The sequence below is a fragment of the Anas platyrhynchos genome, chromosome 2, assembly GCF_047663525.1.
Source record: "Anas platyrhynchos isolate ZD024472 breed Pekin duck chromosome 2, IASCAAS_PekinDuck_T2T, whole genome shotgun sequence".
Classification (NCBI taxonomy): Eukaryota; Metazoa; Chordata; class Aves; order Anseriformes; family Anatidae; genus Anas; species Anas platyrhynchos.
The window spans coordinates 142,314,200-142,329,908 of record NC_092588.1 but is presented as its reverse complement, the minus strand read 5'-3'; the positions used below and the strand labels follow the sequence as shown (position 1 = coordinate 142,329,908).

At 42.7% G+C, this 15,709-nt stretch overlaps 1 protein-coding gene across 1 annotated transcript in view; it reads right to left on the bottom strand.

Annotated features, from left to right (window-relative positions):
- The window catches only part of APBB1IP (amyloid beta precursor protein binding family B member 1 interacting protein), a 61,793-nt gene that overhangs the window by 44,152 nt on the left and 1,932 nt on the right, over positions 1 to 15,709 (bottom strand). Inside the window, exon 2 of the mRNA XM_027450610.3 lies at positions 3,728 to 3,799. Within this exon, the coding sequence (XP_027306411.2) occupies positions 3,728 to 3,799 (72 nt within the window). The remainder of the gene's footprint in view (positions 1 to 3,727; positions 3,800 to 15,709) is intronic.

The following is a 15,709-nucleotide window of genomic DNA, read 5'->3' as shown; positions in this document are numbered from 1 at the left end:
TAGTTCTGGGATTATGCCTAGACTGGTAAACTAAACGGAGCCTGGAAAAGGGTTCAAGCACCATCTCGTGCCAGGTATTTCATGGTTTGCATGCTTCCCAACACAATGTTGACTTAGGCAAATGACAACTCTTGTTAGGGAACAGCTGGGCATGGTTTGGGAAACAGTAGATGCTTGGGCTGTTTCACAGATTCATCAAATGGGTTGGGTTGGAAGGGACGTGAAAGCCCACCCAATTCCAACCCCCTGCCATGGGCAGGGACACCTCCCACCAGCCCAGGTTGCCCAAAGCCCCATCCAGCCTGGCCTTGAACACCTCCAGGGATGGGGCATCCACAGCTTCTCTGGGCAGCCTGTGCCAGGGCCTCACCACCCTCATAGTTAATTTCTTCCTAATGTCTAATCTAAATCAACACCCTTTCAGTTAAAAGCCATTACCCCTTGTCCTGTCATGATGCTCCTTGCTAAAGAGCCCCTCCCCAGCTTTCCTGTAGGCCCCCTTTAGATATTACAAGGCTGCTATAAGGTCTCCCTGGGGCCTTCTCTACTGTAGACTGAACAACCCCAACTCTTTCAGCCTCCAATAGAGACATTGAATAAAGGCAGACTGGTTTTGAGGGTTTCTGTGTTTTTTGGGGGTGAGGAATAGGGGTGCACATTTTGAAAGCGTTTAGCTGTGTATGTGTACAGATCTGAGCTATGCAGTGCCATGTGCTCCAGTGGTATATTTACTAGTATAAACGTAACTTTGCTGTTGTTTTCTCCTGTTGTTTGAAAAACAAAAACAAACAACCACCACCCCCTGAAAAACAAAACAAAACAAAACACAAAACATCTCATTTTCAATGGAAACTGCAAATCTGCATAGTTAAGTAGAGAATTCCTTCTTTGTGGCTTGCTGTTTAGGAAGCAGGCAGAGAAACAGTGCTTCCTCAGTTAGGAAAAGTGCATAAAGGGCAGATAAATTCCACTTGTATTCCCCAGCGAGAAAGGTGATAGCTCTAATAAGCAAACAGCATAGACAAGGCTGGAAGGAATTTCAAGGGGTTGTCTAGATCTGTCCTACTACAAGTAAGTTATACCTGGGTTGTATCTGACAAATGTATAGCTAACCCCTTTTTAAAAGTTTGCGATCAGATAAATTCCAGCATCTGGCAATCTGCTCCAGTGCTTCACCGTGTAGATTGCTATCCCTGCCATCAAACCTTTCTTCTGCTGCTTAACCTAAACTTCCTTTGCAGCAGCTGAAGGCCATTCCCCATTGCACTATTCTCTGTGGACATGGGGAACCAAGTACTCCTTTCTACTCTGAAGCTGCCTTTTATGTACTTTTAAGATTGTTATCAGCCTCCTCCCTAGACTAAACAACCTCCACGCAATCTTTTCTCATAGGTCATGTTTCTTTTTCTCATCATTCCCACTGATTTCTTCTGGATTTTCTCCAGCCAACCTTCCTTCTCTTCAAAACACAGTGCTAACACTGGACAAAATTTCCCAGCTGAGGTTGTAGCAATGCTACACAGAATGGAAGGATTACTTCATTCATCCTACAAGCTGTATACCCTTGTTCATAAATTCATGTGAGATGTTGGTCTTCAGGTGCAACAGTATGACATTTTGTTCTCTGTTAACTTGTAGCAGAGGCATTTACATTGCACAAAGTTGCCTGAAACTGACAGGCATTTTTCAGGAAAGCTAATGCAAATGTTTTTCTTGGCAACTCCTTTCAACTATTACCCACCCAAGAGATGTTGGTTTCTTCTGAGGTTGTACAGAGCTGGAAACCAAAGCAGTGACAACTTTAACACAGCTTCTGTGTTAATGCTTAAATCTCATATAAAGTGACTTGGAATAAGTAGCGGGAGAGGAGAAACGAAGCTAATATGACTTTCACAATGTTGGAGAAAATAAGAAGATAAGAAAAATGAAGAGCTTAAAGTGTATTGATTAAACAGACTTTAAGAATATAAAGGAAAAACTCTAATCAGTAATTGAACAAGAAGTTGTAACATCTCATAATGTCTATTAAAGTGCGGAATGAAAAATGAAAACTGAGAAAGTACAAAGAAATGGAAATTAAAGAGCTAACAACCAAAATGCTAAAAAATAAAGCAAAGTACATAAAAACAGCAGAAAAGTGTAATTCTAAATTTGCATTCAGTTTTCAGACTCTTCATACAATGTAAAGGCATCACTACATGTTTCTATCATTCACATTTACAAACAGACAATTGGAGTGGTAAAAAGTGGGTAAAAAAACTCTAGAAACTGGCTTAGGAAATCAAGAATCTAAAGGAATTAACAGATGCAAGGTTTATGTGGCAAGGGTTTGGTAGCAGGGGGCTGCAGGGGTGGCCTCTGTGAGCAGAGCCCAGCAGGTGCCCCATGTCAGAGCAGAGCCAGCTCCAGATGGCTCCAAAAGGGACCCACTGCTGGCCAGACCCGAGCCAGGGAGCAACACTGGGTGGGCCTCTGGGAGAGCAGATTGAAGGAAGGGAAAAAAAAACTTGCTGCACAAAAGCAGCTGGGAGAGGGGAGTGAGAACCAGCCCTGCCACCCCCAACATGGTGAGTGCAGCAGGAGGGCAGGAGGTGATCCAGGCATGCAGCAGCAGTTCTCCTGCGGCCTGTGGAGAGACCCCTGGTGGAGCAGGCTGTCCCCCTGCAGCCCATGGGTCCCACATGGAGCAGATCTCCACGCTGCAGCCCGTGGAGAGCCCCCACAGGAGCAGGCCCCAGGCTGGAGATGCCGCCCGTGGAGAGGAGCCCACGCAGGAGCAGGGGGTCTGGGGGGGAGCTGCTGCACAACTACATGTATAAAAAGCTCTTGAGAAGGAGAAAGGCTACCGAGGGGCAAAGTGTTGGGATTTGACAGCTAAGACCGTAACATGAAATCTTGGTTTTCACACAACCTCAATTGTTTAAGCACAATCCCCATTACGTGGCTCAGAATTATTGGTATTTAATTTGGCAAGCACTAGGATTCACCAAAATGAAAGACCCCTCAAAACAGATGCTGTAAGTAGTCAAACTCACACAGAACCCAAGTGATAGCTTAAGCGTCTTCTAACAGGCGTATACTAGTATACAACAAATTTACTAAGTTTATGGTTTTATTTAGAAACAGAAATTACCCTTTATCAGGTTTTGCAGGTAGTATTCTGTAACTGTAGCTTTAGAAATAGGCTCCTGCTGTTTTATAGTTTCCTCTCAAGTTTGTATTCTGCACTGGCAATAACATCTCTATAAATTCTTGAATTGCACTCTAGCTGTAACGTAATATTTTGGCATATCTAAAGATGCCTGTTATTGCTATATTCATACATTCAAGATAATATAAAATGTTGGGTTTAGTTCCAAAGCTTACATCTGAAACTCAGGCTACATCCCATTTACCCATGTATGCAAGGCATTCATACCTGAAAATTCAGACTCAAACTCTTCCTGTTTTGATGGAATCTTTCAACTTCATGGGACTGAGTCCAAGAAGAATATAAACTGCTTATTTTATTTTATTTACTTTTTTTTTCCGGGGTAGAAAGCATCTTTCATAAGCAGTTAGCGCTCTCTAACAATCTGCAATCTAAGCGCAATCTAACAATCTAACAAGAAGAATTTAGGTGTGTGTGTATTCAGAGTGAAAGAACATGAAAAATGTTGAAAGTTGCCCCTTTTCTCTAATATATAACCACTCTTTTTCTAATCTTGCTTGGAAAGAAAAGATTTACCTGGGTCAGCATGTCCATCTCCCCAAGTAAATTGCTGAACATTTCATCTATATCATCACATGTTTGCTCCATCTGAAAGAAAAAAAATACACAGACAACAAATTATCATGAGTTCATTTCAAAGGCAGCAATAGTCAAAAAGAGGATACGCGATATTATTTTACAATTCTTTCCCAGTTTAAAACAGCTGTTGGCAACTTGCAGAAACCCCCATCCATAGTTTAGAAATGACTGACGGATCAGAAGCTCAGTCCTGTACATGCTTAAACATATGCTCCGGCTCTACACTCATGAGTTCCAATGACCTCAGTCCTTGTATTAGTTACATTTCAGAGGAAGCCACTAGCAAATAAATCATGGTTGTATCTTAAATATCAAAGAAATCTAACTAGTGAGAGATGGAAAGGGAAATAAAGTTTGAGGTTGAGAAACTTCCAGCTGAATGCTTTGTCTTGAAAGCTTTCCTTCTTTGGCTGAGATGGCTGATACAACCAGAGGTACATCTCAGAGGTTTACTAGGTATTATCTGGTTCAGGACCTGGTTATGATTAGTACATAACCAACTTCTTGTCTCAATATTTTTCCCGGTTTTCTTTCTATTTCTACTACACTCAGAGAACTCTAAAGTTACCCAATGTCAAGGCATCTGAGGGACAGCACTGGGACATGGAAAGCATGTACAGCCTGTGTGGCAGTAAATGGTGACTTCTGTCACAAGAGGCATGGTGTGAGGACAGCACCAGATGACATTAATGGGGTGATACAGCTTCTGTAACAATCCCCTTCCTCCTTCTCATAAATCTGTTCCTTTGCAAGGAGTGAAGTGATGTTGAAGGGTGTCTGACACAGAATACTGCTGAAGACAAGATGTATAAACATAATTTTCTTAAGAGCCTCAAGCCTGCAAGGGACTGCAAACTCCTACTGATGGCATAAGAAGTTCAGACAATGATCACACTTTAAACACAAGTAGTACTATTGATATGCTAAGTTTGTGTGTGTCTTCCAGGATGAGGACCAACTTGATGCAAGACAACAACCAGAGGACAGGGACAACTGTAATGACTGGAAAGACTGGCAAGAAAAGAAGATCAACAACTACCCTGTTCTTCAATCTTTACAATTTTTTTCAGTCTTTCCTTTAATAGAACTTCTAAAGTCATATAATAATTCCTTAGTTCAATATTAAATATTACTGAACCACTAAAGTAAACATCCCTTGTTTGCAAATTATTTGGTAGCATGTTTTTAATGATAGTTAATAGTGGAACAGTGAAGCAATCTGAGCTGCTCTGCCTCCTTTGAACTTCATCCTTCAGGCATCTACATAGGCAAGATCAACCACATTTCCATGTCCTCTCACCTCCTGTGTTATCACTGACACCAGAACTCACTAGGAGCAGGCACATACAGCTCCCATCAGTCAGGCTCAGTGTGTACCCTACCTGCTTTAGACTGTTTTTGTAGCTGGTATAACTCAACAAGGTGCAAGCAACTGGGAACAGAGCTTTTTTTTTTTTTTTTTTTTTTTTTTCCCCCTCTCCTGCCAGTTCTCTTAGATCCTGGCAATCCAAGACTTACAGATTTGGAAACAGGATGTTGCTGAAGGCGTTGTAACGTTGTCAGGAGGGCTGAATGTAACCCTCGTGGTGGAGACAACGCTGCTATGCCCACGTTTCATAACAGGGCCCGCACATCACACATGGCTGAGCAAATGGAGAGCTAAAGGCATCTGGGCTGCTTCATTTCCAGCTGACAAACCCACCCTGGATGGCTCACTCCCTCTGTATGCATCACACCTATCACGCAGAGCTTTCTCTATAAAAGTCAGTTTCTGTAAATTCAGCAGTAGCCTGGTTTGGTAAATAATTAGGGAATGTTGCTTTAGGGAATTTGAATCAATAGCCTTGTAGTAGCTTCCTACACACCAGATGCACAGAAATCAATTTTCATAAAAAGGATAGACAAAATGGCACTTATATGATCAGGAAGAGCAAAGTTGGACTTGTTATATGCCAAAAAATGGAGCTGCAGCTCATACCGACAGTATCTCCTCCGTGCTAAAGTAATAAACATGTTCCTGTTTTCTCTGATACAGGAGAACAAAACTATCTATTGGGGGCATCTGATCAGCTGTACCCATCGTTCTCATATGTATTGAGAAGGATGTGTGTCAGTGTCCCTTTCAAGTGTCACTTTCCATGACCAGACATCCAGCATGCTCACCCAGCTGATTAAGGCAAGTTGTCACCAAGCCATTCTCCCTACTGGTATCTTCCTATCTTTTTCTCTTGAATTTTTATAGATTGGTCTTAGGAAGAAAAGTTAACAACCATCAAACCAAACATCATCAGATCCCATGAGGAAAATATTTTCACATTAAAACATGATGAACGATCTCTTAACAATCTGTTAAACTACTCTGAGAACTTTCAAAATTCATTGGGGATTTTGTCAAGAGCTAGAAAAGCAAAAGGTAGCAAAATGAATCCCCCAAAGATGGAACGGCCAAAGCCTGTCCCATCCACTCTTCTTGTCTTTGGTCCATTCCATTCATGACTCCTCTCCATCCTCATTGCTGTTCTTTCAATGCCACATCAGGAACAGTTAAGACAGGCAAATCCTATAGGGAACTATCCCATTCAAAGAAGATGTTGGACCAGCAAAATCTTTCTTTTGAAATAGCCTCAAATTTATTCAAACCAGAAACTCAAAGCGAAACCTGCAGGTGTGTAAGCTATTATTAGGAAAAAAGGGGAAAAGATTTTCTTATGTCCCCAGAAGAATACCGAGTTTCAAATTCAGTCCTCCTTTATATCCTCTAAAAAGCAACTTTTTTTGTACAGTTATCCTGTACATACTACTACCACTACTAACTCTTAAAATCATTATAAACTAAGCGGAAAAGTCAGTACTTTTACAATGTTTTGTATGTGATGCATTAAGATTTCAAGCAGAGAAAATATCAGAATTAAAATAAAAAAGAGGAAATTGTGGTTGTAAAACATAAAAATAACAGGGGGCACAAGGGAAGGCATGCATCTGAAACCTAACCTATTTTTAAAGTGATTAATTTTCAAGTTGATGCCTTCTAAACCTCTTTTTTTTTTAGTTAACACCAACAGTACAGGAAAAGGTACTCCTTATTGTTTTCTTCCTTCCAAATTTAATTCTCAAATCTCCACTGAGCGCCCATTTCCTCATGAAAGCTTCTCTCTTCAATACTCCCACATTTCTCACACTTTATAAATAAGGTGTGGGTGCATTTCCTCTTCAGCTGGCTATTTTAACCACTAAGTCTCACTATTTAGTTTATAGATATTAAACTCTCACAAGTTTACCTAGAACAGAAATACCAACTCATTGCATTTTGACTCACCAATACATGTATTCACCTCGCCACTTACCAGAAGTCCCCCAGACCTGTTAGGCCTATTGTTTGTTTTTTTTTTTTTTTAACCCTCCCAATTTCAGATTTAGAAGCCTCTTTGCTGTTAAATCACATTTAAATCTAAATTAAGAGACCTGTGAGTAAGAGAATTCATTGTACTTCTCTGTATTTCTTTGTACTTCTTTGTATTTCAGCTCACCCCATGAAAAAAAAATATGACTTCCGTCTATTTGTTCCTATTTCTCCTTAACTGACAGTCAATTTTCTTTGTCAGAGGCTTTTCTGGCATTTCCAAAGACCCACGTACACCCACCCAGGTGCCCTGAGAGGGGGCTTCCAGCCATTTGACGAGAAGCATCCTGCAGCCCTGGCTGACACCAAAACTCTCTCTGCTGCATTTCTAAACAGCAACAGAGCCACACAAAACTTTTTCCATCTTCTAACTATCTACTCCCTACATACTCTTACTTTAAAGTGAGATGTAAGCATCTGTATTTCTTTAGCTATGGGCTAGGAAGTTGGAATTTAATTATCTAACCTCTAACACCAGAGAAATTCTGCAGATGCAGGGAAAGCTACCCACAGAGATGGAAGGGAAACACTCCCTTGCCTGATTTGTTGCTCTTGCGTGAGAAGCAGACTTTGCTGACAGCGAAGGATATGGTTTTCCTACAGGGCTAGCCCAGTGTCCCAGGGCACCAAAGAACAATAGCGACTGGGAAACTCCTTGCTCACATGCAAGACCAGAGAAACAGTCCTTGCACTCAGTGTCCCAGCACACCATCCTCCACGAGCTTAGTCTCATCTGCATCATTTAGTGCCACGCACTGACAGGTAGAGCAGGAGCTGCCTTTGCTGGTCCATAACATGAACGATGTGACTAACATCCAGATTGGCTTTCTGCATGGTTGCAAACATCTTCATTTGTCAAGATACTAGCGAGAAGAAAAACACCCACAAATTATATATATATATTAAGAATGAAGAAAGTTTTGTGATTTCACAGAATCAGGGAATCATCGAATAGTTTGGGTTGGAAGGGACCTGAAAGCCCATCCAGTTCCAACCCCCCCTGCCACGGGCAGGGACACCTCCCATCGGACCAGGATGCCCAAAGCCCCATCCAGCCTGGCCTTGAGCACCTCCAGGGATTGGGGAGGGGGGAGAGAGGCAGCCTGTTTCAGTATCCAACCACAGTCATAATAAAGAATTTCTTCTTTATATCTAACCTAAATCTACCCTCTTAGTTTAAAACCAATCCCTCTTGTCCCATCACCACACCCCTTGACAGAGTCCCTCCCCAGCTTTCCTGTAGGCTCCTTTAGGTACTGGCAGGCTGCTGTAAGGTCTCCCTGGGACCTTCTCTTCTCCAGGCTGAACAACCCCAACTCCCTCAGCCTGTCTTTGTAGGAGAGGTGCTCCAGCCCTCTGATCATCCTCGTGGACCTCCTCTGGACTTGTTCTAATACATCCGTGTCCTTCTGGTGCTGGGGGCCCCAGAGCTGAATGCAGGGCTCCAGGTGGGGTCTCACGAGAGCAGAGTGGAGGGGCAGAATCCCCTCCCTTCTCTGTTGGCCACACTGCTTTTGGTGCAGCCCAGGACATGGCTGGCTTTCTGGGCTGCAAGAGCACATTGCTGGCTTGTGACGAGCTTCTCATCCACCAGCACCCCCAGGTCCTTCTCCTCAGGGCTGCTCTCAATCCATTCTCCACCCAGCCTGTATTTGTGCTTGGGATTGCCCCAGTCCAGGTGCAGCACCTTGTGCTTGGCCTTGTTGAACACCACGAGGTTTGCACAGGCCCACCTCTCTGGACCCTCTGGATGCCACCCCTTCTCTCCTACGTGTTGACCACACCACACAGCTTGGTGTCAGCAGCAAACTTGCTGCAGGTGGACTCAATCCCACTGTCCCTGTCCTTAACAAAGATGCTACGCACAGTCTCAATACAGATTCCTGAGGGACACCACTCATCACTGATCCCCACCTGGACATGGAGCCATTGACCACAACTCTTTGGATGTGACCATCAAGCCAATTCCTTATCCACCCAAATCCATCCATCATATCCATTTTTCTCCAATTTAGAGGCAAGGATGCTGCGTGGGACTGTATCAAAGGCTTTGCACAAGTCAAGGCAGATGGCATCGTTTGCTCTTCCGTTGTCCATCGATGCTGTCACTGGTCAGCGTATATAAATGAATAGGCAAATAAATAGACAATTTGCATACTTAGATAAGACATCTGCACTATGTCCATGAACACATCGGGAATAAGTTGTTGGACAGAATCATTATCCATCAGCAAGGAGGTAAGACTAGCAGTAAAACAAAAAATTCACACTACTAAAAAGAGATAAAAGATAAAAACTGGCCCAAAGCTAACTGTGATCACACTGTGCAGCTCTTAAAGGAGGCACGGTGCTACACTAAGCAGAGTTGGAGCTGTTAGCACCTGATGGCTCTGTGAGAACTACCTACAGGAAGGCCCTTTCAACAGGAAGAGTGGTCTCAGGCACGTGGTAACGAGGCTTCTGTGCTTGCAATCTGAAAACAAGCTTGGAGGCCTTGTGCAATACCGAACAGGAAACACCAACGGTATCACAACGAGATTACCATCTCTTCAACTCTGTCTCAGTTGAGTTGATGCAGTTTAATCAACCTAATGGCTACAAAGAGAAGAGGCATGAGGAACAGCACGGTATCAGGAGAACAAGGACGTACAGCAGAGCTGTGAGAGGAACTGAATTAGGAACCAGCCCACCAAGAGATCTGATAAAAGTTACTGACACTGAATTCAGAGTGTTGCTGTTGTTCTTAACCTGTGACACGTGCAAACAGCAAGGATAAAAATACACGAAGTAGAGCTTTACAAGTCACATGGAAAGATCTTCACCTCCCACTACCTGCACTACAACACGTAAACGTCAGAGGACCACATCCATGTGGAAAGCCACCACGTTGGCTCTCTTCTAGCAGTTATAGCTAGGAGTGCTAGTATTCCTGAGAATTTCAGGTAGGGATGATGAACCTCGTGCTGCAAGACCTAAAAAGAAGGCTCCACCAACTTGGAATCAGAGCAAAGCCTTCGTGACAGACAGGTTACAGCATACCTCTCAGCAATGGATTTCTTGTACCTTCTCGTGAAGCACGTGATGCCAGCCACTGCTGAAGGCAACTTGCTGGCTAAAAGTCACTGCAGGTCTGAAACAGATCTAATTAGGTTTCTTACAATGGTTTTACTGCTGGGTATCAACAAAAACTTTGACAACTCTGATGTCTCTTATAAATTTCAGTGAGGAAGGTGGGAAGTTCCTTAACCACCTACTGCATTGTGTCTAGTAAAAAGTCCCTAACAGCCCTTTAGGTCAGTTTTTATGAAGTAGAACATGGGGGAACATCCATCTCTGCAGAATTCAGCCCAGAAGAAAAATCCAATTAGTTACCAATTCTTGTAGGTACTAAGAAAGGGAACAAGTTTAAGAGGGAAAAAGTAGAAATGGCAAAGTACCCTTACTAGTTCAGAAGTCACATTTGGCTTCGGATCAAAACCAAAACAGCAAATACATGTATATATACAATAATAAAAGAATCCTTTTCTAATGTTAACCTCGGGCACCAGAGCATCTTCAGGTGACCACGGCACAGGCAGCACGTCACAGCATGTTCCACTGATTGCTCCAAACACATGTTTTTATGTACGCTGTGGAACCAATTTTCATTCCACTTGCCTGGTCATCTTGTATCACACTGCTCGTACTGGCGCTAACAATACTCAAAGTACACACGGTAATTAAACTTCTAACTCATACTCTACTAACTCCAGAATGTAAATACAAACACCTTTAGATAGGAGAACCACAAACTCACAGATCCTACTTCTGTTACACAGAAATTGTAACCATAATACATACACAGTCACACCTCCTGGAAGCTTATTCCCTTGTTGATGTTTTGGAAATTCAGTTAATTTGCACATATGACAGGAACAAGCACGCAGTTAGGACTGACTTTAGAAGTCTGTGTTAGTCCAAAAGACCCAGATTTCACAGAGCTGGGAGTTATACAACTGCTGTCACCAGTGAGGCGCAGCAATGTTTTACCCTTGTTTCACCAAGGTGCAGGCTGGTGTAAGGCAGCTCATTCACCAGGCTCCACTCCACCCCCCCAGGCACAGACAAAGCCTGGATATCAAGCTCCAGAAAACGGATCCCACAGCAGAGGACTTGAGCAGCTAGGGACTGAGTTAAAAGCACGTTATGCAAGGGGAAAAGAAACCCTGATGTAGAGCACAAACTGAGGAAAGAGACATTTTTATCCTCCAGAACTTCGCTTTAGGGCCCACTGTCAACTCCTGAAGGGAATGAACTGCTTTGATGGAGCTTGAAAGTAGTGCCACGTCTGCTCCTTATATATCCTCTTGGCAGATAACGTGCTTCAGTCTGGCCCGTGGGTCTAAGAACGTTACAGAAATATTGTACAGCTCCAGGCTTGGTCATCTCATTTTTCCCTTGTCACAACTCTTTACAACAGAATGGTCCCATTTGGGGATCTTCTCACCACAAGCCATATAGAGAGCACAAACTCTCTGCAGGGTGCAAAGTGGTAGGAGAGGACACGATGTCTTCACGTGGAATTGGCTGAAGAAACAACTCCCAGTCCTATGCCAGACTGCTGGCACACAGAACAAGACCTCCACTCCCCAGGTTAACTTCTGGGAAAGGTAGCAAGCTGGATGGAAGTAAGTGTGTGTCCCTTAAGATGGGGGGATACAAACAAATACAAATGACAGTAGACATCCAAGTTACCAGAATGCATCTCATCTCTTAGGTTCTGCCTGTTCCTTGCCACGATGGGAGAGCAGAAGGTTGACAGAGTGTGGTAAGTCCAAATAGCAGACACTGGTTCCATCTCTTCCCACGTTCCTTCCCATAATTTGTAGCTTGCTAATGTTGGTGCAATGTTTTCCTTCCTGTTTTCTCCAGTTACCCAACGCTGCTGCACAGAGCTAGCACCATGAGACAGCACTCTCCTGTATTTTAAAAAACTGCCAGCAAATGAGAGGAGTGAAATTGTTGCTACTTTCTGGATCCAGCATAACTGGATGCTCAGCAATGCCTGCAATGGAAGAGATGGGCTCCAAGCATTTCTGACACTTCTAAACTATTTCCAGAAGCCCCTAATCCTCAGGTCCCTGAGCTATGGGAGCTTGTCTTGTGGCTCTCCACTAAATGAAGATTTTGCTATTTAGCTTCAAACTCCATAAGCAGGCTGATCTTTCACTAACAGATTGTCTAACCAGCAGCAAACGGTAGACAAGGAAGCCCACATGTGAGAGATGAAGGAATACATGGATCCACAGAGTGGGAAAATCCATGTGCCATCTTCCCTGATAACCTACAGAATCAAGAGATGCCAAGCGTCAGAAAATGGAAACAAGCACAAACTTAGGAAGAGGAAAAAATGAATGAATAGTTACAGTACAAAATCTAAGGGCAGGAGCTGCTGTGTCAAGTAATCACTGATTTATCTGTCCCAATATTCACGCTCTGTCAGTGTGCCATTAGAGCTATCTTATCTCTTGTAATCACACATTCTTATTATGGCCAGAAATATTTAGGGGAGGGCACACGTGGCATGGGAAAGGAAGACTGAAAGACAAAAAGACATTACCATAAAACGTTCTAACAGATAAGAGTGGAGAAAAAGGGTAAAAACAAACCTGTAAAATGGGTTTGAACCCACGTGTTTGTTTCGTACACAGCTTGTGTATTAAAATCAAACAAATCAAGTAATGCTTTACCTGAATTTCTAGTATTTCACCTAAGCGCAGTGCTTGGTACCACCGTGAGTAGTGTAAAAATTAAGTGAAGACATTTTTAAACCTTTTACATGGTTACTGCTGATTGAAGAGTTAATTTCAAGGCCTGTTACTTTGCACCTAAAAAGAGTTGGTTCCTTCAGTCTGTATAGTGCACAGCAAGCAGAAACAGCAATAAGCAATGAGTTTCAGATGAAGATTTGTAAGGAAGATGAAAGCCTGGGGTCACCACAGATGGGATGCTGTATCGCCACAGCCCGGCAAGCCCTGAACCACACAAAGGAAACAGTTACGGGAAGAAAACGGGGCAGGATGAGAAGAATCTTGTGACATTCCCAGCGTATTTCTTCCATTTCTGTATGGTTTTCCACAAAAAGGAAATGCTACCGCCTTCTTCTCTTTTTTTTCTTACCACGTGGAGGAGGGATGGAACAACTGATCTGCTCAGAGATAACGCCTCCATCACGGCACAGGGGAGACAAAGGAGGTCAGTCACGTGGCAAATATGAAAGGCGTTGCTGAATTGCATGGAAGATCAGAGCCACCATGAACAAAACTGCAGTAAAGTTTATGCGAAATCTCCTCCTAGGACTGACACCAAAACCAACTGGCTCTCTAATGCTCTGACATCTGCCCCAAAGTCTTGAAGATGTGGTCAGAAAAGTCCAAAACTAAGCTGTAACCACAGCAAATATTTGGGAATGTTTTTGTCATGTAGTCTCACTTGCTCAGGGTCAACTCACCAACTCAAGCATGACAAGTGATGTGTACAGCACGTCTTCCAAATACAGGATTTTGTTGAAAAGCACAGAGAACAGTGATATGGACTTGACTACTTTCTATTTATTTTAAGTTACATTTTTTAAAATTTGCAGTCAGATAAAATAACACATTAACTTTCAAAAAGACTTTTTGGGATGAAGCATCCTTCTTGATTCTGCATGATGCCAGCAGGGAACCAAGAGGTGGCCAGTTGTGAGGAGCTGGTCTGCTCTCTTGGTGGGGTGCCTCCTAGCAGACATGTTATTTTGCCTATATCAGCAGACTCAGAAGGTCATTTGCAATTTTTATTATAGCAAAGGCATCCAGTTAGTGCCACTATGATTTTGACTCCTATCTGTTCTCTCTATGCTTGATAGACCAGCAGTGCTGCTAAAAACAGATTTATTCCCTGTGTAACCCCCTCTTCCTGGTATGAGTGGGTAGGATGACAAAATTTTCACCAAATTTTTTATGATATCAGTTTGATTGTCTGAGGTCAACTGAGAACTTTCCGTTGTTGGTGATGTCAGCCACATGGGGTCTGCCCACGGCTGATAGCAGCTACACAGGGAGTTCCATCCTTTAATACTAGTGCTACAAGTCATGCTTTCACATCCGCTGCTTTAGATTACAAGCAAATACACAGAGTGAAAGTAAAAATGGAAATACACCAAGGAGATGCATTCAGTGCAAAACTGGTATCAGAAATGTCTCTAGGCATTTCTAAACAATATTTTCTAAACAGAATAACACAGAAAAATGGGTTCATATCTATTGAAGCTCCTTTTTCTTCTAGGATTCATAATGCATCTACTCCCACAAATACTCCTATTAACTTTAATAACTGTGACCCTGATTTATTTGAAGCCAAATTCTTGAAATACTGGATCCATGCTTGAAAAAAAAAAAAAAAAAGTGTTGGTTGTCTTCAGTCTGACAGTCTGACATAACTTCTGGTAGCAAAAGTTATGATAACAATTAGCTAGCCACAGATCTAAAAGGTCACTTTACTGGAAGAAAGGCTTTGAAACTAATGACAGAGTTACACTTTTGCAACAGTCATTATCAAGCTGGTTTGTGAATTCCCACGTTAAAGTACTAAGTCAGATCTAAGTTATTTCTGTTTCCTTTTCATTCACAGGTCAGAAGCAATTCTATAAATTAATATTAAGGGGTGGCGAGGAATAGATGTTCATGCAGATGCTCAGAAGTCTCCCACAGAAACTTAGGGAGGACATAGGCACCCTGGTCTCCTTCAAATTGCAGCTGCTACCTTCTACTCTGGCAGCTGAGCTGGTAGTATCTAGGGTAGCCACGAATCAACAGGCTGGATGATAAGGAAAACTGGCTAAAACATTTTCATTTCCAAGAGCAATTTTACTGTACCATGGGTCATTCCTAATCATGAAGAGACATATGGCAGAGTTTCTGTGAAATTTGCATCTGACTTCATCCCAGACTCTTCTTTTTAGTCAATGAAGAGAAAGAAGGGCAATTTTATAGAGCATGATGAGTAGCTGTCTAAAACTGGGCAGTGGAACCAATTTGATAAGTATCTCTCTCTGTTGACGACAAAGGTGACTAAGAACCTCTGGTGACTAACGGAAATGGTCGTGTTTAAAGCTGAGTGAGGAGGATCCTGCCTTGAAGTCCACGTGTTTTGGGAGGTCTGCATGGATGCAAGTTGTCATCATCCTTAGAAACCTTCAAAAAGAGACAAGCTAAAGCTTCTATAATGTTGCAGGCAAACAAAAGGTCTGATTTTCACTTTCGCTCCAAATCAAAACCTGACAAAGAGAAGCTGTCATCACAACAAGTCAGATGAGCCTAAAACAAAACAACTCAAGACACACTGAAGTGAAAGATGGAAAAAAAAAAAAAAGGTCTGTGGGAAAGAAAAGCACCTGTATTCACAGAGACAGCGAGAAAGGACAGGGTCCTGAGTGATATGCGGTAAAACCAAATTTGGCTACATTCCTGTAAAGCCCCCACTGAAACATAACCGTTCTT